This window comes from Marasmius oreades, chromosome 2 (genome assembly GCF_018924745.1).
Source record: "Marasmius oreades isolate 03SP1 chromosome 2, whole genome shotgun sequence".
NCBI classification, from domain to species: Eukaryota; Fungi; Basidiomycota; class Agaricomycetes; order Agaricales; family Marasmiaceae; genus Marasmius; species Marasmius oreades.
This window is the reverse complement of record NC_057324.1, coordinates 4,296,541-4,324,094: the sequence shown is the minus strand read 5'-3', so window position 1 is coordinate 4,324,094 and position 27,554 is coordinate 4,296,541. Positions and strand designations below refer to the sequence as shown.

General features: G+C 42.8%; 6 protein-coding genes across 6 annotated transcripts; 2 read left to right on the top strand and 4 right to left on the bottom strand.

Moving 5' to 3' along the window:
* Positions 1-2,203: 2,203 nt before the first annotated feature.
* Positions 2,204-2,562, top strand: E1B28_005121 (uncharacterized protein; the record flags this gene model as incomplete). The annotated part of the gene is made up of 2 exons (XM_043149665.1): positions 2,204-2,260; positions 2,314-2,562. 2 exons carry the CDS (start codon positions 2,204-2,206, stop codon positions 2,560-2,562), a joined length of 306 nt encoding a protein of 101 aa, XP_043014272.1.
* A 415-nt stretch (positions 2,563-2,977) lies between these two features.
* Positions 2,978-3,815, bottom strand: E1B28_005120 (uncharacterized protein; the record flags this gene model as incomplete). Its single annotated transcript, XM_043149664.1, has 2 exons — positions 2,978-3,525; positions 3,578-3,815. The coding sequence occupies 2 exons, from the start codon at positions 3,813-3,815 to the stop codon at positions 2,978-2,980; spliced, it is 786 nt and encodes a 261-aa protein (XP_043014271.1).
* An 8,486-nt stretch (positions 3,816-12,301) lies between these two features.
* Positions 12,302-13,726, top strand: E1B28_005119 (uncharacterized protein; the record flags this gene model as incomplete). Its single annotated transcript, XM_043149663.1, has 9 exons — positions 12,302-12,420; positions 12,480-12,484; positions 12,542-12,605; positions 12,661-12,723; positions 12,792-12,988; positions 13,046-13,118; positions 13,167-13,427; positions 13,480-13,655; positions 13,710-13,726. The coding sequence occupies 9 exons, from the start codon at positions 12,302-12,304 to the stop codon at positions 13,724-13,726; spliced, it is 975 nt and encodes a 324-aa protein (XP_043014270.1).
* A 5,376-nt stretch (positions 13,727-19,102) lies between these two features.
* E1B28_005118 (uncharacterized protein) lies at positions 19,103-19,401 on the bottom strand (the record flags this gene model as incomplete). Its single annotated transcript, XM_043149662.1, has 2 exons — positions 19,103-19,332; positions 19,398-19,401. The coding sequence occupies 2 exons, from the start codon at positions 19,399-19,401 to the stop codon at positions 19,103-19,105; spliced, it is 234 nt and encodes a 77-aa protein (XP_043014269.1).
* A 194-nt stretch (positions 19,402-19,595) lies between these two features.
* Positions 19,596-20,567, bottom strand: E1B28_005117 (uncharacterized protein; the record flags this gene model as incomplete). Its single annotated transcript, XM_043149661.1, has 1 exon — positions 19,596-20,567. One exon carries the CDS (start codon positions 20,565-20,567, stop codon positions 19,596-19,598), a length of 972 nt encoding a protein of 323 aa, XP_043014268.1.
* Positions 20,568-21,223: 656 nt separating this feature from the next.
* On the bottom strand, positions 21,224-22,036 carry E1B28_005116 (uncharacterized protein; the record flags this gene model as incomplete). The annotated part of the gene is made up of 1 exon (XM_043149660.1): positions 21,224-22,036. One exon carries the CDS (start codon positions 22,034-22,036, stop codon positions 21,224-21,226), a length of 813 nt encoding a protein of 270 aa, XP_043014267.1.
* Between the last annotated feature and the right edge of the window lie 5,518 nt (positions 22,037-27,554).

Here is a 27,554-nt window from a genome sequence, read left to right as displayed (position 1 = left end):
AAACCGACTCCATACATAGTTCATGCTGGCTCTTATTGAGCATTCACCAGACATCTACCTTGATGAACTGCAAGAAGAGCTCATGGAAAAGCATGGGGTTGATGTCTCACTGGCAACCTTATCACGGACATTACACTGGCTAGGTCTCAGTGCAAAGAAGGTGTGTCTGCCATTCAAGTATACATTTTCAACATTTTGACAATTGTCTGCAGCTATCCCAGATTGCGCAAGGGTGGTGTCAAGACAGAAGGAATGAGTTTACCCTGACATAGGTCAATACCCTGCCAACTATATTGTTACTGCAGACGAGTCAGCTGTCAACATCTTGTATACATACAGGAAGCATGGATGGTCAGTAAGGAGTCTTTGGGCACAAAAATGGGCAAGATTTGCTTGGGGTAAAAGGTATTGCCATGCAGCGCTTCTTGAATTGGTATTCACACTGCATTTAGATATTCAATCCTCCCTGCAATTACTGTTGATGCTGGATGGACTTCTTTACAGCCATGTCAAGCTTGGTGGATATAATGGCGAGGAATTTGTGAAATGGCTTGAGGGGCTTCTACCGTACATGAACCCGTACCTGGCACCTCAAAGCATGCTTGTTGTTGACAACTGCTGAATACACCATGTAGCAGAAGTGGAGGCATTGTGCTCGGAGAGGTACATAACATTTCTCTTCGCCTACTACAGTTCTCAATATATTTTATAGACGTGTGAAATTGGTGTATCTCCCACCATATTCACCTGACCTGAATCTTACAGAAGAGTGCTTTTCATTCATAAAGAGTTGGATTCGTTGCCATGGACACCGGTATCACACTGAAAATCAGATTTAGCCTTAATATGCATATTTTTAATCATTTTATTAACATTTGAGTTATAAAATAAGGGAATGTAGGACTAGGGTGAGCCCAAACTACTAGTCAAAGCACAAGCCTCTATGTGAGACTTTAGCAGTACGAAAAGTACAGAATCAGAAAGACAAGAGACTTAGTGAGGTTTCAAAAATGGTAGAAACTTCAAGAAGCAGCCTCTTAAAAACCTTCGTATTTTGAATAGAAGGCCTCATCTTACTTGCGGAATGCTTGGGGCGAACACAGGTAATTTATTGAACACTTTACTTGAACTTCACGAAGTATTGTTGGACAACTCAGACTTAAAGGAAATAACGAAGGATATATCAGACAAAGGACCTACATGTGGACTTAGGATAGAAATATCTGATTCCCATGAAGTCATAGGAAAAGGAAAGGATTACAGCATTCCGGAATAAAGGAAATCTGGACCTCATGAGGTTGACATGACGGTTGTTACTGGAGACAGGAACACAGGAAATATGTCATGAGCGGTGACTGGTTCTTTTCCTTATTTAGAGGACATCAGGACGATGGTGACATAGGAGATATGTTTCCAAGGATATATGGGCAACTCGGAGACCTCAGGAAGTCTAGGCTCTGTCAGCATAACATGAATACAGACAGGGGACTCTTGGCTTATTATTTTTATTCATGGTTTCTGGCACAATCTCTGGCATTATACCTGATTAGGCGAGTTTCTGTTTGACTGAAAGGGATTTTATTATTATTCTCAAGTTTACTACATATCTCGGACTTTTATGATTTTTATTTCAAAAAGTGTATATAAGGAGGGAGGGTAGCAGGAAATTTCCCCCCAGCAGCCTACGAGCGGAGACACAGTTCACCTACTAGGACTAGCTCAAGGATTTTACCTTTGCCCCTCACTTCGTCGAAGTTTGGTGTTCTGTGTTTGGATTGGATTGATTTGGACCTATTGCAATTTGGATTTGATTGGATTGTTATTGGAATTGAACTTGGATTTTGAAGTCAATTGCATTTGGACTTGATCAGAAATTTGAACTTGAACTTGAAGTTCGCGAAGTCTTGAGAAAAGCTTTGTTGAATCCTTATTGTTGAAATATTGAATTAGTGTTTTGTCTTGTCATTTGATAAGAAGGAATAGAACCTTGATTGAACCTTAAAAACCGAATATCCCCATATTCTCTCTTTCTTAGTGCCTCTTAGTGCAAACTAAAGCCTTAGAATACCGACCTCCACCCCCTACTCTAAGAACACTCTTTTAGTGTGGTTGGTTTGTGCACTTCGTGCTTGAGGTGTGTTTTCCAGTCCCATTAGTAGGGTGTTCCAAGCGTTATTAATGGGACCTCGACGATGAAGAGTTCATGGATGAACTGGAAGATGACTTAGAAGACATGGAGAATGTACCTCCCCGGAAGAAGGTATACACATTATCCTTACTCAATGGGTGTCATTAACTTTGATCAATGCTTAGATCAGGCTCGACACTACAATGACTCAGGCACAAGGCATTGTTGCCCAGCATGGCGCTGCACCTGAACGTCGCCGTGTCTCGACGACTTGCGATTTCCTTTCCACCATGACAACGGCCCTGAACCCAGAACTGCAGAAGTCTTGCGATGAGGCTCAATCTGCCAATACTGTGCAGATGAGCCAACTCATCATGCTTAACAGCCAGGTAAAGAGCTTACCAATCATTTTCAAGGTTTGGGAGCTACAATGATAGCTTGATAACCTTCGTCAAGAACTTGCCTCTGAGCAGTGACGTGCCGATCGGGCAGAGTCACGAGCTGAGATGCAGGCCTTGATGATGCAACAATGCAACATCCCCATGCCATCTCGCATGTGTTGTGAGACTTACTACCCTGAAGGTGGATGAGCCACGACATTTTTGGATCCCTATGACAGTGATGGTACTCGAGAGAATTTCTTCCAAGACAAGTCATATGACACACCTGGAACATGCCATGTCTTTTCTGAAGAACCAGGTATGATTTGTATACTCACCAAGCATTCCAGTTGTTAAATTACCTTTCTAGGTCCTTCTACCTCTCATTCTGCTTGAGGCTTATACACCCACTGCTCAAAACATATCATCACCCCTCATTTATATTCTCCTACTACCTACTATACATAGTTTAGACAACACTCCCTTGATCTAGATAAAATCGTCGGACTCTATCCTGCCTGCGCTGCTCCCCAAAAACCACATTCTCGAAATCCTTCCAGATTTGTTCCTGTTCATTCACTACCCATATTGGCATGTAGACACTCCGTATCTGGTTATACCCAATGCATCGTGCACATAGATTGAAAAGTCGGAAACATATCTCTAATGAATCACCTCCCCCTTCATGATCGCCAGCCTTCATTGGCACATGGAGACAGCCAAAACTTCCTTGCATGGTCTGCATCCCCCATTCTGCAGCTTGTCTGAAGGAGAGCAGCTCATTATCAAAATCCAGAAGCTGTTGGCGAGCCTGTGCGGCTTGGCGCAAGTGTGTACCATCCTTCACTGGTGCCCAAATCTTTCCCGAAATGCTGTCAGCACCACGAGGAAATGCAGTGTCAGCGACAAGATAGTAGCCATCAGGCGTGTGATTCAATAGCTTATCATAAATTGGCCTAGCAACACTCGAATCATGCCAGCTTCCAGGTGCATTGAGTGTACATGCAATGATAACACCTATCTAGATATGAGGATTCTGAAGTCAACAAGGACTAAACTTGTACGGTACCTTTGGGTGAAAATGCAAGTACATTGTTAATGAAGTGTTCATGTAACCATTCATTGTAAGTTGCATTCTCCATCTCATCATCTGTATATGACACCTGAACTGGAATTTTGAGACCATCAACCACTCCAAATGCACCGATGAGCAATGGATGTCTTTCAACCACTAGACTCTCAAGCTCCACAAATTTGTCACCTTGAGGCCAGGTCATCTGGGCTTCATCCATGTTCTTCAACACCATCAAAAGAATCCGAAGGGAAAATGATATATATTAAGGATGGAACGAGGGCAAATATTTGCATGAGGCTAACATCTGGTACAGTGGAGCTGAGATAATGAAGAGCAAGACCCAGTGCCCCATTGCATCGAGTGAGCGATGATATGTGCGTGGCACCGCATTTGAAGGTACATCTCCCCATGGAATTGCATTAAACTCCCATAAATCTTCAAACGCGGCCCATAGAATTTTGTGAAATGCTTCTACATCAAACCCCATAGTTGTAATGAATGCTCGGTCATTCCGACTTTGGTATAAAGTCTGCCAGGGTGTGTCCTGTTGGGGATTGGGTAGTAACTCAGGTCATGTAAGGTAAAGCCATGTTCTCACATGTCGTTCGGCATGTAGGCACTGTGCTTCGAGGGCTCCATAACCAAGAAATGAAGCAACAAGAAGGAGAATGCAGGAACTACATTCATTTTCTGCAAGGCGTGTATTGTCGCTCAGCAGTAAGAGTTGGAGTAGGGCGTCGTTGTCGTCATCCATCATGCCAAGTAACCTAGGTTTTCCTAATTACAAATGGTCGGCGGGGATACAAACTAAAGCTAAATATTTTTCAAACTCCGACATCAGGGATTTAGAAAATCCTAGACAATTTTTTGGCGACAGAGAGTCATCCACTATCCCAGAAAAAGTGGATAGTTAAGAATGAACATATGAATAGGCTGGAGATGTACGGTGGGAATAACCTCCCACCACCTGATCCAGTGAAGAAAGAATCGTGAGCAGACAGAATTAGAGCTATCGCTAGAGAGAAGGGATGGCCGGGTGCTGAAAAGACCAGTTTCTTCTTGCAAGGAGACTTGGATCTTGATGATGATCTGCCAGACCGTCAATCTGTGCCTATGATAGAAGTTTTGCTGCAGAGAATTGCTGCTTTGGAGGTAGAGACTCGTCACCAGTTGGGCGACAGCTCAAAAAACTAAAAGGTCCAATGATGGACTCCTCAGATAAGAGAGATAGATCTCGAGATACCCAGAGGAGACCGGAGGACCCTAAAAAAATAAAAATACCACCAAAACCCCAAGTAGTAATATCTACGCCGTCATTCTTGAGAAAACAGCTGTAGACCCCGAGAAACGTGGAAAGACTTTGTTCAATGAACTAGCTTTTCATAAGGAAAGATGGTTGCAAGTCCACGGGACTATAGACAACTTTCCTAAGGACCTTTATACGGGCGAAACCCCGATAGATGAGATTCTATTGTCTATGGAATCTCTCAATGCCTACGTTATCGAACTTGATGCGTGCGTACAAGAGATGGGGCTTACTCTACATGACTTAGAAGGAGAGCTTTCAAGAGAAAGTCTCCCTACAAATTTATATAGCACATTCTTGAGTAACTCGCAATCAATAGAGCATGAGAACTACATTTCCCAAGGTGCTACGGCGCTTGGAAAACATACAGTTCAGTCGGTCTACAGAAAATACAAGCCAGTAGCGCTTAAAGTCCAACCACAATTGGCTAAGATGCCAGAAGAATTCCAAGTTCTTAGGACTATTACTGGGGATCCACTAATGCAAGAAAAACACACCAAGCAGATAGATCAACAATCTATTGCTTTCAGTATTCTCTAAAGCAGGGTCCGAAAGTTTGGCTTGTCGAAGGTTATGCCTTCTTTGATCTCTTGAGATGAAGACAAAACTAACTCTGATTGTAAAGTCTGGTTCAAGATAGTAGAATTCTCTACTACCAATCTGTTTTTATTTATATTTATATGAATCTAACAGTCTGAAGCCTCCTTTGGCTTATGAAAATCGAACAATCTGTTGTGGCCCAAGTGCCTAAAGATCCCAAGTGAACTATTCCAAATACCAAATACCAAATCTGATAAAAGTCCCCAAGTGGACTTAACCAAATTCCAAATCTGTGTTCTGATAAAACCAATACACACTGACAGAGTCAGGGCAAAATTCAATCACTTCGAGAGTTCCTGCTTAATCGTACAATGTGGGTAATACTAACTAAAGAATCCTAGCTTTTACAGGGCTCCTTATATACCGCTTGAGAACTAGAAAATATGAAAAGTAAATAATAAACAGATTTTCTACTGAATCTCTGATTTACATGAGAAAAGAATTGGAATAGACATTGAATTTCCTTCTTCAGCCATTTCTTCGTCGCTTTTGAGTATAATCTTCTTCTTCCCTCGCTCTTCTCAGTCTTCTCGGTTTCTACCATGTGCAATCCTTGTAGGTCCAAGCCCCTCTTTCTTCCGGTCTGAAGTCGGATGCATGGTCTGCATATTTGATCGCTCCTTTCCATTCCACATCTTTCCGCTGCTATGATCGAATGAATCTCATATCTCTTGTTCTCCTAATCTGCTCAATGTCTGAAAACACTTTCCCTCAGACTATTTCTAATCTCCTCTTATCTGACTTCTCTTATCCTATCTCTGAGTAATCTAATCTTATTCAGAAGTTTTCAATCCCAGATCTCTAACTTTGCTCTAATATCTGTTAATGTCTTAACAATCTGTCTGTAATCTGTTTTCCTTGATATATAATAGAAGTAAAACAAAATAGTATAATATCCCTTGATTACCCAAAACATGTTACTGAAGGCAGAGAGGCCAATGAACATAGAAGGTTTGGAAATAGCTGTCTTCTCGAAGTCCTACAGGTTTTGGATCGCTCTTCTCGAAGATCTCTCTCTATTCAATTTCCTTCAAACAGAGGTCTAGGGTTTTGACTAGCAGATCGGGCTATCTCTAGTCCTCTTATTCCACTAAATATTATCTGTTCTTCTTTCTTAAGGGCAAAAATTGAAGTCTTTTATAGTATTGCGCAAAACAGACGCAACACTGCTTGAATGGATGCCAGTACTATCGCTGCACCCTCCTGAATTCAGTCCAAGAGAACGGTATACAGAAGAACATAAGGAAATCATAGAAAAGAATCATAATGAAGGCTTTCTGTGGCCTGAAGAAATGAAGTTAGTACACCATCTGATGAAAATCCAAGAGAAAGGATTTGCTTGGAGTGCAGATGAAGGTGGATCATTTCAAACAGATTTCTTACCGCTGATTAAGTTTCCAGTGTTGCCTCACAAGCCCTGGGTTGAGCATAATATCCCTATTCCACCTGGGATTTACGAAGAAGTCTGCCAGATCTTGAAAGACAAAATCGCAGTAGGAGTGTACGAACCTACTACGTCGTCGTATTGATTGAAGTGGTTCATGGTACTAAAGAAAGATGAAAAGAGTCTACAGCTGGTTCATTTGTGAGAACCATTGAATGCAGTCACGATTCAGCATTCTGGGATTCCACCTGGAACAGCTGAGATTGCTAATAGCTTTTCCGGATGAGCATGTATAGGAATGTTAGACATTTGGGTTGGCTATGATGAAAGGCTTATCGACAAAGAATCAAGAGACTTTACTACATTCCAAATGCCCTTTGGTCCCTATAGATTAGTGAAACTACCTATGGGATGGACTAATTCAGTCCCTTTGTTTCATGAGGATGTAACATACATTCTACGGGAAGAAATTCCTCACGTTACTAGACCATACATTGACGACATACCTATATGAGGACCTAGTACTAGATATGAGTTGCCTGACGGAGGCTATGAGGTGATCCCTGAGAATCCAGGCATCCGTAGATTTGTTTGGGAGCATCTACAGAATGTGAATCAAATAGTTCAGCGAATGAAGTATGCAGGAGGTACCTTCTCAGGTCCGAAAGCTTTCATTTATTGTGCTGAAGGAATGGTAGTAGGTCATAGAGTGTCCTACAACAGTGAAAAACCTGTAGAGAAGTTTGCAGAGATTGTTCTCTCTCAGGATCCGAAAAACTTCAGAAGTAAAACTGGTATTCGATCATTTCTGGGAATTGCAGGACAAATGCGCATGTTCATTAAGGACTACGCTAAGAAGACAAGACCATTGAATAAGCTCACTGGAGCTTTTGTACCATTTGAAATGAATGAGGAAGCTTGTGAAGCTGTCTGAGAGGTTCAAGATGAAATCCTGTTATGATCCAAGTGCCCAACATAAACGCTAGTCACTTTGGCCAATCAAGCAATATCCGGAACTCCAAGTCTAGCATCACCAGACGCACATCCACGCCGAAATTACCGATAGGACCGACTCAATAACAATGAAATCTCAATTATCATACCTAAAACCTGTTTCCCATGGCCTCAAGGCCTAATCTCTGTTTGCCGAAGAGATTCGTCATAGTCTTATAAGACTGGCATAGACCTTACACCCAAATCTGAGGGTGAGTGTCCACCATGGACCCATCCTCTCTTTATTTGTGGCCGTAGCATCACTTATGACAACTTGTTGGACAGAGGAGAAGAAATGAAGAGAGTCTACACATTTCTCTGTACTCAAGGTCATAGCCAGCATGCCGGCTTATTTTGGTATGGACTCCCTTTCTGCGTCCGACCTCACCGCCATTCAGACCCTCCTCCGTACGGAAGTCAATGCATCGGCCTTTTCGATCCTTCACCAAGGAGCAGTGTACCAGGCAGCCTACGAAAAACTCATTGAGGCAAATCAGCTAGTCCTTTCCCACCTTGCCCTTTCCGCCAAACAGTCAGCTTTGTCAACTTCAGCACAGGAGAGGTCTACAAACCAGCCTACTGAGGCGGATGCAGGTGCTCCCATGGAGTCTATTCAGTAGTGTATCTTCCCGTAGATCACTCTTTAACCCATATTTTCACCATAGCAATGTTCCATCCATTTCCGATAAGATATAAGAACCACCTTTAGTTTGTCAAATGACTACGCAAGGCCCAAAGTATCTAGGGAAAATTTTCCTATCCAAGTTCTTTTCAATAGCGGTATTCCATACTTGAACCAAGTCTCTGGGTTCAAAGTTCAAGGGTTTTATAGTATGTATATATTCCCGTTTGTACTTGATCAAGCGTCTACGCTTTTCTTCTGTAATTCTATCTCGCATAGCTGTTACATGTGTTCTGTGTTTAGCTAGAGCTTGCGCTCGAAAGCCAATCAACTCTTCTCGTGATAGAAACCTATTGGGTAGCTTTACTAGCCACGTAGATTCCACAATATCAAGCAGTAGTATAGGTTCCGCACTGGTAACAAAGAAGTAGGGGGAGCAACCTAGGTCTTTCCTAGTTGTTACTCTGTCCGCCTACAAAATATGCTTCAAAAACCAGTACCATTTTCCAAGGTCTCCAGCTACAGCTTTCGAAAGCACGCTCCATAGATCGAAATGCGCTCTCTCAATCTTTCCGTTTGCTTGAGAATTGTATGGTGAAATCTTAATGCTACGGACCCCATATTTGTCCATAAGCCACCTTGCCATAGCAATCATTTGTGGTGCATTATTCATAACAACCTCCTCGGGACAACCCCATCTACTAATGATATCGTCAAAGAACCACTCTGCAAGTATTCTAGCTGTATCACTTTGAATAGCCCTTGCTTCAGACCATCTGGATAGTGCACATCGTCCATGAACAATCAGTTTGCAACTGTTGCTAGCGGGAGTCATACTCAAAACATCTACATGGATCACTTGGAACAGCAACGGAGTATGAGTAACCACTGGTGGTATTCTCAACAGATCAAGCCTTTGATCCTGGCATTCTTGACAGCTATGGACGAACCAATCTATGTCCTTATCCATATGTGGCCACCAAAATTGTTTCTCCATGATCGACTTAGTCGCAAACATTCCTTTGTGTCCTAGATGATTGTGACTTGCTATGAGCATCCACATCCTCTTATCAGGAACTACATACAACCTATGTTGCATAGAACCATCTGTAGATTGTTTGTACAGTCTCCCATTGGGGTCTAGAAAGAACTTTGATCTCAATGTAATGAAACTGTTCATTTCGTTTTTAGGCAACTCACATACAAAATCCGCTTCGGGATCTAGAAGCCACTCTTCAATTTGAGGAACTTTCTCATCAAACTTTTTAATCTCATTCGTATATTCATGTATAGGCTTATATGGATGAGACTCATTCCAATTGTCATCTACGGTGGGCGGGACCACTGGTACTTGCTTCAAAAATGTTGAAACATAGTCTGGAGGTTTCTGTAGCGCTCAATTTCATATCCTATCTACAAAGTTTGCTTCATCTATGGCAGACCATAAGTCTCCTAAATAGCAAAAGACAGATGTAGCCAACTTTGGTTCTTTCTCAGCTAATGAAACCAAATAACCTGACCGCAGATCTATATCATCCTTGAACGTATCAATGTCAAAAGGTTCATCCTCAATTCCGTCTCCCATTCAAAACTTTACTGGTTGACCATCGTCGTCGACCAGAAATTCTTCCCATCCTTCTGGTCTAGGCGTAGATATCCCACCAGGAGGAGGTCTCAAAAGTCCATCTGGACCATGTACAAGTCCTTTAATATGAACTAGTTCAAAATGATAGAGTCTGATTTCTTCTATCCATTGGTTAATGCTAGCGTTCGGAGCACTATCCAGATTGTTCAACATTCCTTTAATGTAGCTGGCATCCGTTTCTACTGTCAACAGTCTACATCCAAAAGTCTGATACTTTGATGCCCATAGCGCAATAAGTAAGCCATAGAGTTCTCTTTTTGGTTGTGAGAAGCATGCTTCTCTCTCATTGAATGTTATAGACCCAAAGTAATTGTAGAATTTCATTTTTGGGTTTTTGGGGTCTACTTGATACAAGTAATAGCTGTAACGAACTGTTCAACCTTAGAACCACTGCACCCAACTAGTGGAGTTTTAAGGCTCATGTGGCAAGCTAAACGATAGGGACCGCCGAGGCAACAAGATTTACTTGAAAGTAAACACTTGCTGGAGAATACTGGGAGGGAGTTTGGAAGTGCTTGTAGCACACTGGAAAAGATACTGAGGCTGAGGACACTGGAATACTTGGGGGAACACTTAGGAACACTGAGAAGAGAGAGAGAAAAGCAGAAAGCACAAGAGACAAAACACAAACGGAGGGTTAAAAATTACAAGGCTGGGGAAAAAGCTAGATACATGGTGGGTTTATATACTACTGAGCTATCTACATGGGGATAAGACTTAGCCAATAGGAAATAAGATGGAATAACCATGGGATGACTGTAAATGACTGGAATGACTGTGAATGACCAAATGTCAAGGTTTCTAGAATGGCAAGGATGTCCAGGATGCCCAAAAATCGATTTCTGGGGATTATTTGCAGCTGGACATGCCCTGGAAAGTGAATGATTTGTGACAATAGCCTACACCTTGCCAAGATGAATCTATGGCTAAAGGGATACCCGTCGGATTCTTATAATCAATGGGCCATAGTGCGGGTGCATCATGGACTTGTTAGGTCTTGATAACTTTAACCTCGAAACAAGGCTCAGTTAAATAGTCTTTAGTTCACTAGGTTGCTTAGGATGGTCAGAAGTAAAATGTAGCAGCTAATGTCTATTGTATTCTAGTACTAAGTACTGGAATTACTGATAAACAGTGAGTTAAAATTGTATAGGTTAATAGTTTCGTTGTAGTGAGAAAACAGTGAATAAGATATCCAGAGTTTAATTACTACAGAGAGAGATGATTTAGTAGGTAGGTTATGGAGTTATGGAGGGTTAGAAAATACCTAGGCTGAGGTTTTGTGTCGAAACCTCTTGGTTTTTATATGCTACTATGTATGTATTTATATGCTACTATGTATGTATTTATTTGTATAATAGTGAGTCACTATCGAGTCAGATATATATGGGTACGATGTCATTATATGTGTGCCATAGGAATGTAGGTGGGTCTTTTGAAGGTTCTAAAGTTAACCATTTGTCATTATTCTGAATGGAACATGAGAGAATAGTCATGCCTTGAATGTTGGCAGCAGTTCTCGGTAAACTCGTGTATTTCTACCAATGAGAAATAAGGATTTTGACAGCTGGGCACACATTTGACAAGAAATACGAGTCATTCGTAGTCAGAGTAGAGTAGAGTGAGAGATTTGAGTCAACGGGACTTATAAGACTATAACGAATCTCTTCGGTGAACAGAGATTAGGCCTTGAGGCCATGGGAAACAGGTTTTAGGTATGATAATTGAGATTTCATTGTTATTGAGTCGGTCCTATCGGTAATTTCGGCGTGGATGTGCATCTGGTGATGCTAGACTTGGAGTTCCGGATATTGCTTGATTGGCCAAAGCGACTAGCGTTTATGTTGGGTGCTTGGATCGTAACATTTCTGCCTCCTCGAGGCACCAATCCACTGAATTCCTGGTCATTGTTGCCTATTCTGTGGTTGCCGCATGTTACCTTAGTTTAGAAATTCCTTTGTTAGTGATATGTCGGCTGTTGGTGTGATAATTGCAGGAAGACTGTGAGGAAATCAAGTGGTTGCATCCGTTGACCAAGAGTCACCGCTAAAGAGTGTGTGGTAAGGGGGCGGGTCAGGCTATTAGTTGGTTTGCTGGGGTATAAAGAGGGGTTTGATACATCATACATCCTTCAGAATTGAATACACCTCAAGTCTTCATACATCGTTATGTCTACCAACAACAACTCTTCTGCTTCTCAGGAATCCCTCCTCTTCGCTCCTATGATCGATGTTAGTGAAGCAGTCATCACCCCGATGATGCTAGCCAATCCGTATTCATCGAAGCAGTAGGCTATTCCTCATGTTTTGTTCCCGGAAGAAAGTATTGACATCCTGATTCTGAAAGGCTTCGTACAGATGCTATGACGCTAATCGAGAGTTGATCCTCACTCAACAAGGATTTGGTAGCTCTGTTAAGGGCTCTTGGAGAGTCTATTTCCAGCCTACAAGTTGTCGTCGATGAAAAGAATAGGTAAGGATTGTTTCTTCTGCTATTTCTGAGTCACCGTCATTACTCTTTTTCATAGCGACGTCGAACGTCTCAAGCACAATGTGAAAGTCCATGATGCACGCGTTGAGGTGGGGAAAAAGTGAGTTTCCTTTAGTCATACTGCGAATCCCAACAATTGCTATATGTTAACAACACGATTCACCATAGGATTTTGGAGATTCATAGGAAGGCAGCAGTTGATAGCCATGGGAAGGCTCAAACAGCGAACCATGAAATATTGGTCCTGAAACGGCTCATCCAATCGGTAGGACAGCAGGATGTCGCCTCGAAACAAGAGGTAGTGAGGTTAAAAGAGGAAGTATCGGTGTTGAAACAAAAAATTGGGGAGCTGAACTCTCAAGCCGGTATGTCTTTCCTGTGTGGCTATATTCATGTAATTGGGATTATGACACTTAGTCCAGATTGTCAACAACAGTTGTATACGGGCCTAGTCCATAAAGCGAGTTCGCTGGCTCGTGAGGCACTGAGGGGAAGGTGAGGGAATGCTGTGATTATGTTCCCGGGGGTTCACCAGAGCCTCAGTAAACTCCGTGCTGAAATTTTGTCTTCTTTTGCTCACAAAAACATTCCCAACAATCGTGCGCGTATTCCGGAGTGTAATGACACCATCTGTTGCGTTGTTAACATGGTTGACAATTGCTTTAAGTTATTGGATCAAATCAAAAAGGCCTCGCAGGACATTGTTGGCAACATTTCTGAATCTTCAGTTTGGGACCGAAACATTAGGAAGAGCACCCATGGCTACCAGGTTCCGACCATTCATGAGACCTTTGCACGTATTCGGTAGGTCCATCTGTATTCTGATTACTTTTGATTATTGATGCCGTATGTCCAGGGCATTCAACCCCACGATTCAGTGGCCTTTCACCGTTAATGCGGGTCCTGTTTGGTTATTCTTGGGTAACCGTTCCAGTTCCGATGGGTCTGCAACCTCTGTATCCTATCCTTCCACTGGAATGCCTAGCACTGGAGTTTCTGATTGGAGTAACAACATATCGGTGGTTTCCAACGGTAGGTCTTTTTATCGGTTACACTGAATTTTGGTCTGACTTACTTCAAATGGAGGTGGGGGTTCTCAGTAGATGGTTGTTGTAGAACTTATTAAATGGCAGTATCACAAATCCCCACTCCTAAGTAACTGTGTACATTATTTATTTTCATGTTATTTGTTGATTTCTCGATGAACATCGTACAGGGGGATTAAGAGCTTGATCGGAGGGTCCTGGGGGCGCTGAGGTGATTGAATTTCTATTCTCTAGTCGATGTTTTGGAAGTGATTTAGACAGGAGGTCGTCTTCATTGTCAGAGTCATCAGAATCCTGTGGGTAAGTGTCTTCTAGAGCCCTAAGCTCACTCTTGGGAGGGGCGTGTTTGTTCGGGTGTCTTCAATGAAATTCTCGAACAGACCGAATGGCACCGGCCAAGTTTGAGAGAGACTCCCAAGTATCCTCGTCCAGATCATACCCTTTCCACCGTACATGGTATTTCAGGGTTTTTCCAGAACCTCGTGAATTTAGAATTGCATCAATGTGGTACTCGGGAACACCTTCCTCAATTTCAATGGGAGGAGGGGGCGGTTGGCGTCGTTGTGGAAAGGGATCTGGTACATACTTCGATAGTAAGCTGGTGTGGAATACATCGTGTACCCCTTGTAGACTAACGGGTAGTTTGAGTTTATAAGCATGAGTTGAAACTCTTTTGGTTATTTCGTAGGGTCCTGCACACTTGAAATCAAACTTCTTAGCTGGCCGTTTTGTCTTTAGGTTACGGGTGTCCAGCCATACCCTTGTACCAACCTGGAATTCCTGAGGAGTCTTGCTATGTTTCGCATCTTGGTATGATTTCGAATATTCGTTGACAAAGGGTGATCTGTTCTCAGAGGTAGGCATGCATGTCATCTAGATCTCTTGTGGCTTCTAATGCTGAATGATTTGAGACTCCATCGTACGAGAATGTTAAACGAGGATGGTAGCCTTTATTCGCAAAGAACGGCGTCATATTGATAGTGGAATGAGGGGTATTGTTGTACGTGAATTCTGCTAGAGCCAGATACTGCTCCCAGTCATCTTGGTTGTAATTTACGAAGAGCCGTAGATATTGCTCTAGTGTCTGATTCGTTCGTTCCGTCTGTCCATCTGTTTGTGGGTGGTAGGCAGTAGAAAGGTTAGTGCGAACCTCCAAGATCCTACAAAGAGTTTGACAAAATTTTGATACAAAGGTGGATCCGTGATCAGAGATGATATCAGCGGGCAGTGAGAAGACATGTTGCACGAACTGTTGTGCTAAATCGGCCGCTGTGTCACTTGTGTTACACGCTACAAATATTGCTTGCTTGGATAGTCAACAGACCACTATGAAGATAGCATTATATCCTGCTGATTCAGGGAGTTCTCCAATATGATTCACCGATATCGAAAGCCATGGCCATTGGGCGAGTGGGAGTGGCTTGAGATATCCGTATGGCTTGTGCCGAACTGACTTAGTATGGTTACAAGGTTGACATGAAAGAACATACTTTTTAATGTCCCTTCGCATTTTTGGCCAGTAAAACATCCGAAGGGTGAGTTTAAGGGTGGAGGTGATACCGGGGTGACCACGGAGCTTGTGGTCGTGGTGAGACTTCATCACGTCTACATGGAGATCTTTGTGATTAGGAACATAGATGATACCAGACCGAAGTAGTAGACCATTTTCAAATGTGTAAGGTCCGTCTGGGTTTTCCATCATCCAATCTTGAGCGTGTTTCCAATGATCATCCTCCGGGGCTTCACGGATGAGTTTGACAAGAAGATCTTTGTTTAGGATTAAATTGGTGGCTAAAGTAGCTACTAACTGTTCTGGTTGAATAAGAACCTTGTTATTCGCAGCATTAGCGGTGTCCCGGAAGGTCTTTTTAGGGTAGACATCAGGTCGTCGGGTTAAAGCATCCGGTTTGAGACCTAATCTTCCAGGTCGATAATTTATCACAAAGTCGAAGCCAGACAGAAATTCTGTGAGAAGAATAAAGAGATATTCTTGTGAGTGACTACAGCAGGTAGTCTTAGCAGCTAAGAGGTTTCCACTACAGGTGGAAAGATGACCAGAGGCTTCACTACAGGTGAAGGGAGTAGAACTGATAATGATTGAGGTAGACTAGCTACATCTTATATACTGAGTCCAGTAGGTAAATATAGATAAGACCGTATGGTCTGTGCTGCTGCAGATTGCTGCGCATGACTGTGGTCAACTGCAGAATGATAGTAGTAAGAGGTGTGCATATAGGATGGTGATAACAATCATAAAGTAGAAATAGAAGAGAAGATGTAATAAATATTCCAACAAATTCTGACCAGCGCGCTTGCCTTCGACTGAGCTTCTTTGTTGTCATAAAATGCTGCAGATTATTATGATCCGTGAAGACCTGGGTAGGGAACTTGGCGCCTTCTAGATATGCTCGCCATTGTTTGAATGACTCCACTATAGCCAATAACTCCTTATCGTAAATGTTGTAGTTTAACTCTGCCAGGTTCATACTACGAGCATAGAACGCTACGGGAAGTATTTCTTGAGATTCTGGCTGATGCTGGGAGATTATGGCAGCAATAGTGTAGTCCAATGAATCCGATTCTACAACGATAGGGTGTAGGGGATCGAAATGGTGTAGAATAGGAGCCTCAGTGAATGCCTTCTTGAGAAGTTCAAACACTCGCTGACATTGAGGGGTCCAATCCCACACCTTCTTTTTTGATGTGAGGGTGGTGAGGGGTTTCACAATGCCTGAGTAATTATCAATGAAACGTCCGTAGAAGTTACTGAATCCAAGAAACGATTGCACCTCTTTAACATTTGTAGGGGCGGGCCAGTTTTGGATCATCTCTACCTTCCTTGGATCCATTCGTACTCCGTTAGGTGTTACAATTATGCCTAGGTATTCGACTGAGATGGTATGGAATTCGCATTTCTCAGGTTTAAGGTGAAGGTCGTTCTTTTCCAAGCGACTTAATACTTTGCTAATGTCCTTGATATGTTGCATCTCTGATTTGGAATAAATTAGTATGTCATCTAAGTATACAATGACATTGAGATCTACCATGTCATGGAAAATCTCATTCATAAATTGTTGGAATACGGACAGCGCATTAGTGAGTCCCATGGGCATAACTAGGTACTCAAAGGCCCCGTATCGCGTCCTAAAAGCGGTCTTCCACTCATGACCTTCTGCGACCCGGACATTATGATATCCTGCCCGTAGATCTAGCTTGGTATAGATAGTTGATTTTCGGAGACGATCAATAAGGTTCCCGATGAGAGGGATGGGGTAATTATTCCGTTTTGTGAGTCAGTTTAGAGCTTGGTAGTCGATGCATAATCGTAAGGTCCCATCTTTCTTTTTAGCGAAGAGGACAGGGGCACCGATGGGGGAGTTTGATGGTCGTATAAAGCCCTTATTGAGCATATCGTCGATATGATTTTTTAATGCGTCGAGTTCCATTTCCAACATATTGTAGATTCGTCCTATTGGAGGGTATTGGTTGTTAATTGTCTCAACTTTGATATCATAGAGTCAGTGTTTTGGCAGGGCCTTTGCTTCGTGTGCTGAAAACACCTTGTCAAATGCATGGTAATGCTTAGGTACGACTTTTTCGAACTTCTGTCGTTCTTTAGGTGTCATGAGGGCGGCTGTTCCTTTCTCCTGAGCATTCGCTTGCATGGCTGACTCCTGGAGTTCCTCCCATTTGTCGGAAATCGGTTGAATCCTGAGTACATAAGCGTCACAGCCCTCCTCAATAAGCTCAAGGAAGTTCCGAGCGCTGATGAAGTTAATATGGGGGGGTGCCAGTGGTCTTCATTAGGAGAGTCCGAATCTCTTGAGAGTGTTGTTTCAACACCGAAGGTTACTCATCCGATGGAGGTAGTGGTGAGAGTAGCTGTACCATTAAGGGAGATGGTTAGATTGGTCCAATCAATTGGCGGGTTATGTTTTCATAGCCATGGTAAACCTAACATGATCCGAGCTGACGAGTGTAGGGTGGTGACAAGGAAATTCTTGTTTTCATGTTTGGTGCCATCGTTGAATACCAGATCGGTGGTTAAAGCACGCGTGATAAGTCCTGCAGATGTGTGTTGACCGTCAAACATCTTCAAGACTATTGGTTTGCTTAATAGGCGTGTTTTATAGGGAAATTGCCAGGCGATCGACTTGTCTATGAATAGACGAGAGGCACCACTGTCAATGAGGGTAGGAAGTGGGGGATTTTCGACGTCGGTGAGGTGGGTTTGAATGATGAATGATTTGTCTGACAACGACGGGATGTAGGCTTGGTCGTAGCTTTCATAGGGGGGTGTTTTAAATGTAATTGTAGGGGTTGATATCATGGCATGCATGGAGACATGCTCGACGCTGCGTTTCCCACAGGGTGTACTAGTGTCAGAGTTAATGTTTTCGAATTTTGAGGGGGGTAGAAACGTTTTGGGGCTCAGTTCTCCCCCTCCTCGAGGTTCTGAGTCCCCTCGATGTTTCCCAGCAGCGGATCATCGTTTTCATCGTTGAGTATATGTTCATCCATTTCTTCTTCGATGAGGTGTGCTTCTCCGTTTTCATCGAAAGCGTAGGCGAGTATTTCTTCTTGTTCCTCTAGTATAATTCCAACTCGTCCAGTAGCTTGGTTTGGACTACTGACTGGTTGATTGTTACAGTCTCTTCCAAAATGACTGGGTTGAGCGCACCTAAAACATAGGTTATTGGTCATTCTTCGTTCCCTTTCCTGGTGGGAAATTCTCATGAAGGGTTGTTGGGCGGTTTCCTGGGCTAATCTCCCTTGTGCTGCACCAGGAGTCTTGGGATTGTTGTAAGCTTTGTTCCCTGTGCGTACACCTCGTTGATTATTGGTTTGCGTATTCGAATTTTGGGCTGGAGAGTTAGTAGTTCTGTTTGTTCCTTAATTAGAAGAAGTTCCCTGATAGTTAGATGTAGATCAATACCGATTATTGAATCCAATGTCCGAAAATGCTTGTCATGTGCCGTCAATTTCGAGTAGTTTTTGCACTACGTCTTAATACACTGCTGGGACCCCTTCTACATAGGTGATGCAATCTCGCAGATCCCTACGAATCTGGGCTACTAGCCTCCACTTTAATGTGTTGTTATTGTAACCTGTAAGTAGAGAGGCATCCTCGAAGCGTACCAAAAACTCAGCGAACGTTTCATTCCATTTTTGAATCACTTTATCCAAGGCGGCCTGTGCCTGTAATTCTTCATCGAATACGCCGAATAATCGTCTTAATGCTGATACAAAGTCCGTCCAACTATGTAATGCTAGATTATAATCTCCATTATTCATCTCTTTCTCTACCCAGTTCTGAAAGGTGCGAGAAGCTGCACCAGAGAGGTATGAGGAAGCGAACTGTATTTTCTCCTGATCAGCAATGTAAATATGCAGTTTGGCAACAAACATACGTATGCAATCGCTTATGAACCCTCAAAATTTGTCCCGCTTCGATCCATCGAATTCGTGCAGTTTCTTGATCTTGAATTTCAATTCACGATTAACTGCTTCATGAATCAATCGGGCGTCATCATCTCGTGGGTGCTGGTTCTGTTGTCCAGGTGGTCCTGGAGGTCCTGGAGATCCGGGTGGGCCGTATCCAAATGGTGGAGGCGGCGGAGGTGGTTGAGGAGGTCCAACTGGAGGTAAGGGGTAGGAGGTTCCTGATGGGTTTGGAGGTTCAGGTCAGTCATCCCTGGCAGGAGGTACTACTGGTGGTGGGACTAACCCATACACTGGTGTCCTGAAGTATCCTTGTGGCGCAAAGCTGTAGGAATTAGAAAATTGGTTCGGAACTAATCCGTGACCAAAATGAGCTCGCGGTGACTGATGGGATGCTACCGATGCTGTCGGCAGTAACAGTGGTGGAGGTGGTGGCGGGGATGGAGATGCAGCGGCTTCTACTCCTTTACGGGTTCCTTCTGCACTAGAGCTGGAGAGTGAAGGGTTGGGGAGGAATAGAAACTGATTTGTTAGCCTGTTGAATCACCTGTTGCAATTCTTGAGTTGGTTGAAACGCCCAGTGTGAAACATCTCCTCTGGAGTTGGCCACACCCAAACGCCTTCTCCAACTTGGTACTTCATCGAAGTGAGCTGGTCGTATTGGGGACGCACCTTGTTTCCATTTTTCTTTCTCTTTCCATTTCCTCATACGCTCTTCACTTCTGTTTCCTTCTTCTTCCTCTTCAGAAGCTGCATCTTGAATTTTGACGCTTGATTTGGGAGGTAGATGGGGGGGAGCATCACGATTGAGAAGAGGAGTATGGATGATGGTGGGCGTAAGGGGTAAAGATGTATTAGGTGGCTGTGCCATGGGCAAAGCGTCACCTCGTGGCTCCGGTAGTTCGGATTCTGTCTCTTTGGGAAGTTGGTTCCCATCTGTTTTGGTTGCGACAAATCCCGGTATAACCAGTGCCTCATGTACACAATTGTCACTTTGAGTCACATTCTCTGATCCGTCTTTCTGACTTCGATGTCTCCTTTCTCCATCCTCATCTACTATGTCGATTATTGGTAACTTCAAGCTCTTGAGGTTGGCGGGGGCTCTTGGAGGGTGATTTAGAGTTTTTCGAGGCCTAGGTGTGTCTCTTCTTACCTTCTGTTTTTGTTCACTTTGATTTTCCTTTTCAGATTCGGGTTTGGGGGTGACATTTATTACACACAGTGGAGTATATTGATACCCTGCATTCTGAATACTACCAGGGTGCCGTGAAGAAGTGGCTGATGGGGTGACTTCTCTATACATTGGAGTATCTGTTGCGAATCGGACGCCCTGCCTAGGGTGTGCACTTTCAACATCGGAGTCAGAATCGGACAGGTAGATGACATGGTGGTGTTTACCAGGAGATTGTGGGCTAGTCTTAGGATTCAAAACAATCGCTTTGTGCGACGTAACCATGTTCGTTTCATAGGGCATGCGAGGATTCGATATGTTCGATCCTCAATTCGAACGGTTCTCTTCACGAGATCGTTCTTGCCTCAGTTGACCCAAGACTTGGGCTTGTAGTTGATTTCCTGGCAGTGGGGATAAATAGGATTCAACTGTCGAAGGAGGCTCAGGGTTATAGGGTCTGGCATAGGTAGTTTGTGTAGGTGAACTGTCACGCAGGCTGCTTCGCCATAAGTATTCCGTTCGATCTATTTTATTGAGTAACAACCGACATTGCCTATCCTCAGTGATCTGTTCATCGGTATTCCCTATATTTCCAACAATCTCTTCCTCTGTCTCCATTGTGGAGACTCATTGTGAGGGTGAGAGTAGTAAGTCCAGCTCGTCTCCACCTGACATATCACTGATTATACTTCTTATTTCAGGTTGTTGGACGTATCGAAGAAATCTCACTAACTCTTTGTGATTGGCAGCATCCGATAGATATTCCAATGCGTATAATGGAAGGTCCTCAGGTGGCACTTGAATAAATCGCTGAAAGACTTGAAGGTATGTTATTACTTCCTGTCTATGGATCAGACAGTTCATATGTAATGTGATACATTCACTACATCCAGCAGGGTCTGTTCAACATCTTCTTGGGAACCATAGCCACGAGGATACAATCAGAAGCTCCGATCGTTTCCTATGTCCCCAGATCGCCTATCGTTGGTATTGAACACGACTTCGTCGCTGGGAGAAGACCTAGGTGGGATTATCAAGGTCTCCATGGGTAAGCTTGATGGTTGTTCCTTGTTACTGTCGCCCTGAGATGCTCCTGTAGGTTTGGTCTGAAAAAACTGGCTCAGATCTTCGTATCTCTGGGTTCTTCTTAACGAAGACTCAGGAGAGGATCTTTGGGTTGGTGGTTGTGTCTGTGGATTAGTAGCAGGGGTGGGGTATGGCTGGGCAGCAATAGAGGCGTATCGATTCCTTATCATTCGCCATATGTTCCTGCAAGGAGCGTCGGGATTGTCACTCAGTAGGATCTGCGGCCAATTCATCCGCCATACAAACTCAGAAGAGTATCGTTCCATGTTGGTGATATTCCGGAAGGGAGGGGATGGTGGAGGTGTCGGAGTGTCTGGTATGGTTTCGCCAGGTGGTGACCTAGGGGGAGGGCTTGGGGTATTAGGCATAGTTGGTAGTTGTGGTGTTGGCGAACGGGTGGACCTCTGGTTGAAGTTTGCTGGTACAGCGAGTGGATTCTGAGGGTAAGCTGATGGTTCTTCGGGGTCAGAATCCTCCACTAATCTCCTTCCAGGAGTATTAAACCTGGATGGTGGACGTGAGGGTGGATTAGTAGGTGATCTGGTACCTCGCCATGTCAGAGACCAACCACTTGTAGGGTGGTGTATATGAAAGGGGGTGGATTCTGAGGCTGACGATGTTTTGTCGCCATCGTGTTGGGTTCGTGTTCGGGTTCTTACTGCTGACATGATAGTCTGATCAGTTACAGCCTAGTTATTATGTTAGGACTCGATAACTTTAACCTCAAAACAAGGCTCAGTTAAATAGTCTTTAGTTCACTAGGTTGCTTAGGATGGTCAGAAGTAAAATGTAGCAGTTAATGTCTATTGTATTCTAGTACTAAGTACTGGAATTACTGATAAACAGTGAGTTAAAATTGTATAGGTTGGTTAATAGTTTGGTTGTAGTGAGAAAACAGTGAATAAGATATCCAGAGTTTAATTACTACAGAGAGAGATGATTTAGTAGGTAGGTTATGGAGTTATGGAGGGTTAGAAAATACCTAGGTGTTATGACCCGAGTCTTCTGAACACCCAGACTAGACACCAAACGCTTTGACCTATTAGGTTATTGTGACCCAAACGCCCAAACCAGACGCTGGATGCTCCGAAACTGTCCTGCCAAGACCAAGCTTCCGTCTATATCACACCGACAACCCCGAATATTGATTATCGAAAGTAATCATATCACCGTATATCTAAGATGATCACAATCGCCATCTATCCGTGATTGTGGACCATGTGCCACATTCCAGTACATTTAACGCAGCACGCCGCAGCATAAAGCCGATGGGACGCCTCATTTTCTGGCTTGCACTGCCGAATTCACACGTCATTCTCACATGCCGAGTCTACACCTCACCCCTCTGAACTGCGCACTTTAGCAAAACTCACCAATTAATACAAATATATCATATTTCCGTAGTTATTGTTTTTGTTTTCTGATCCATAGTCAATCCGTAGCTATGCAATACTGACTTAGGACTATACAAATATATACAAACTTTAGTACTATATAATAACTAAGATTTCAAACACGAGACTCCCAACCTAGTTATTTTGAAACCTCTGTAACCTCTTTTCTTACCTTCAATTACTGTCCTCTACTATTTCTCTCTCTCTCTCTCGTAACTCATTAGATACTAAACAATATCATTTGAGTCTACAAAACTACACCTGTGTGAATACCAGCCAAGCTGAACCAAACTGACTACTTGAATAACATGTAAGATCCTTTCACCCTTTGAAACTAAGAATCCTAACCTTGTCTACTACTAACATTACTACATTTTGCACCCCTATACTGTACATAGTATAGTGACCATTGAATAGAAACTAACCACTCACATCTTGCTCATTAATCAACCTTAGTTTGAATCATTATAAGCTTGTAAAACTTGAAACTCCTTCTGTTAATCAGTTACCAAGTCATAACACTAGGCTGAGGTTTTGTGTCGAAACCTCTTGGTTTTTATATGCTACTATGTATGTATTTATTTGTATAATAGTGAGTCACTATCGAGTCAGATATATATGGGTACAATGTCATTATATGTGTGCCGTAGGAATGTAGGTGGGTCTTTTGAAGGTTCTAAAGTTAACCATTTGTCATTATTCTGAATGGAACATGAGAGAATAGTCATGCCTTGAATGTTGGCAGCAGTTCTCGGTAAACTCGTGTATTTCTACCAATGAGAAATAAGGATCTTGACAGCTGGGCACACATTTGACAAGAAATACGAGTCATTCGTAGTCAGAGTAGGGTAGAGTGAGAGATTTGAGTCAACAGGACTTATAAGACTATGACGAATCTCTTTGGCAAACAGAGATTAGGCCTTGAGGCCATGGGAAACAGGTTTTAGGTATGATAATTGAGATTTCATTGTTATTGAGTCGGTCCTATCGGTAATTTCGGCGTGGATGTGCGTCTGGTGATGCTAGACTTGGAGTTCCGGATATTGCTTGATTGGCCAAAGTGACTAGCGTTTATGTTGGGCACTTGGATCATAACAGGATTTCATCTTGAACCTCTCAGACAGCTTCACAAGCTTCCTCATTCATTTCAAATGGTACAAAAGCTCCAGTGAGCTTATTCAATGGTCTTGTCTTCTTAGCGTAGTCCTTAATGAACATGCGCATTTGTCCTGCAATTCCCAGAAATGATCGAATACCAGTTTTACTTCTGAAGTTTTTCGGATCCTGAGAGAGAACAATCTCTGCAAACTTCTCTACAGGTTTTTCACTGTTGTAGGACACTCTATGACCTACTACCATTCCTTCAGCACAATAAATGAAAGCTTTCGGACCTGAGAAGGTACCTCCTGCATACTTCATTCGCTGAACTATTTGATTCACATTCTGTAGATGCTCCCAAACAAATCTACGGATGCCTGGATTCTCAGGGATCACCTCATAGCCTCCGTCAGGCAACTCATATCTAGTACTAGGTCCTCATATAGGTATGTCGTCAATGTATGGTCTAGTAACGTGAGGAATTTCTTCCCGTAGAATGTATGTTACATCCTCATGAAACAAAGGGACTGAATTAGTCCATCCCATAGGTAGTTTCACTAATCTATAGGGACCAAAGGGCATTTGGAATGTAGTAAAGTCTCTTGATTCTTTGTCGATAAGCCTTTCATCATAGCCAACCCAAATGTCTAACATTCCTATACATGCTCATCCGGAAAAGCTATTAGCAATCTCAGCTGTTCCAGGTGGAATCCCAGAATGCTGAATCGTGACTGCATTCAATGGTTCTCACAAATGAACCAGCTGTAGACTCTTTTCATCTTTCTTTAGTACCATGAACCACTTCAATCAATACGACGACGTAGTAGGTTCGTACACTCCTGCTGCGATTTTGTCTTTCAAGATCTGGCAGACTTCTTCGTAAATCCCAGGTGGAATAGGGATATTATGCTCAACCCAGGGCTTGTGAGGCAACACTGGAAACTTAATCAGCGGTAAGAAATCTGTACGAAATGTTCCACCTTCATCTGCACTCCAAGCAAATCCTTTCTCTTGGATTTTCATCAGATGGTGTACTAACTTCATTTCTTCAGGCCACAGAAAGCCTTCATTATGATTCTTTTCTATGATTTCCTTATGTTCTTCTGTATACCGTTCTCTTGGACTGAATTCAGGAGGGTGCAGCGATAGTACTGGCATCCCTTCAAGCGGATCCCCAGTAATATTCCTAAGAACTCGGAATTCTTCTGGCATCTTAGCCAACTGTGGTCGGACTTTAAGCGCTACTGTCTTGTATTTTCCGTAGACTGACTGAACTGTATGTTTTCCAAGTGCCGTAGCACCTTGGGAAACATAGTTCTCATGCTCTATAGACTGCGAGCTACTCAAGAATGTGCTATATGAATTTGTAGGGAGACTTTCTCTTGAAAGCTCCCTTTCTAAGTTGCATAGAGCAAGCCGTATCTCTTGTACACATGCATTAAGTTCGATAACAAAGGCATTTAGAGAGTCCATAGATGATAGAATCTCATCTATCGGGGTTTCGCCTGTATAAAGGTCCTTAGGAAAGTTGTCTATAGTCCTGTAGACTTGCAACCATCTTTCCTTATGAAAAGCTAGTTCATAGAACAAAGTCTTGCCATGCTTCTTGGGATCCTTAACTAACCTATCCAAATCCAAAGCTATACATTTGTCGGTTTGGTAGTGATTCTCGTACATCCTCTGATGATAGTCTATCAGTGTAGATGCTTCATTTAGCATTGTATCAAATGCATTTTCATTTTCAACCGCACCCCCTACAAAACTTCATAGGCGGAGCAATGGGGGTATCAATCTATTTGGATTTTCTTCGATTTTTGACGCATCAGCGAGATCCTTGAAATCTGTACTAAGCGAATCAACAAGTTCACATAGACTATGGGTATCTTGAGCCTTCAAGAGTAAAGCTCTGCTGTCTACGGCGATCTCACTAAGCTCATCTATCTTATCTTGTTGAGAAGAGTCCGATTGATGTGCCAATTTTTGGCTGTTGAAGCCTTCGAGGGTTGAACCTCTTCTAGTGGTACAAAGCAACCGTTCTCCTTCCGTAGATTCATCGTGTATGGAATCTAGGGAGTTTGAAACTGGTGCTGATGAATATAAAGAAAGAAAACTGTCCGTAGCACAAGGAGAAATAGAAGCACTGTTTTTGTGTTTTGTATCTTCTGTGTGTTTTTGTTCTTTTTCGTTTATATCAATGTTTTTCATCACTCTTGAATCAGACTGACTAGTAGTCCTTTCAGTATTTGAAGCTTCTATGAAGGCTCCAGCCAGCTCCATAGGAGAGAATTTTGCATTTATCAAATTTTTATATTTTTCAATTCGTGGAACACCGTGAGCATCTACGGATATTTGTAGAGCCACCCCTCCTTGATCCTCTATCAATTCATCAAGGTGGACTGAAAATTTGAAGATTCAGTCCCTCATTGTTCTCTTTCTTTCTGTGCTTCCTCTGAACTCTGTGTCCGTAGGGTTGGTTCCCGCTTAGGTTTTATCTTAATGCCTTCCCCTCTCATGTATGTAGGGATGACACTTTGAATTCCTTTGTTTGGGCAAGAAACCGTAACCCACTGATCTCCATCCTTGAAGTTTTGCACCTTCGATTCCATTAGGACATCGAAAGGTCTACCCAAGAGAATCTGAAAGGGAGCTTTCTCCACCACATGAAGTTGCAAGTATACTGTTACTTCACCAAACTTGAAAGGTACATTTCTGCACACTCCCAGTGTTGGTTTCAGTTGTCTGTTGGCAGACTGCATGTGAATCACTGAATTCGGATCCCATTGCAAGCCTAATCCTTGAGCAACCCATGCATCAATCACGATTATTTGTGATCCCCCGTCGATCACCGCTTCTACTCTTTCCATAGAACCGTTAACCTCAGGAAATACACATCTGAGCCCCTCGGACAATCCAGCTACTATCACGACCTTCTGTTTTTCTTCAGAATCTAACTCGGTGCGATAAACTTCCACAACATCTTGGTGACACTAGGAAAAATGAAGACATTTTCACACACTTTTCCCACTCTGTTCTACCGCCGAAAACTCCGACTTTTAGCAAACTTTATGGAACAGGAAAATAGTGATGAAATTTTAATTTTGGATATATTTTTCTGGGTCAGAAAATTTTAGAAAAACTTGAAGTTTTGTTGGGAATTTTGTTTTCCAAAAAGTCTTTGAAAAGACCAGCTTTTGGGCAAATTATAGATGTTGCAAAATTTTACTGAAACCTAGTTTTTCCCCAAGACTTTGGTGCCTGTAAAAGGCTACGAAAAGGCAGGTTTTTTTTCACCTTTCTGGGATTTCAAAAGGGTACAAAAAATAGAAATAATCGTAAGATTTTAGTACAATGAAAATGCACTGAAAACTTATGCTTTTAGTATCCTTTTTAGGGTGCAAAAAGGACTCAAAAACTCAGAATTTTAGCGCCAGAAAAATTATCCAAATATAGTATAAAAAGTTTAAGTTTTCATTGACTTTTCTCATTTCGAAAAGTTGGATTTAATCCGGATGTCCGGATTCCAGACCGTTCTGACTCCGGACTCCGGCTGTTCAATCCGGATTATGAACCCTTCAAGGCTAAGGATGGCCACTGCTAGTACACTATAGATATCACAACACTCAGAATGGGTTAGGGAATCAGTGATTCCTGAACCACCATACATTGACTGACAGAGCACCTATACATGGACTGA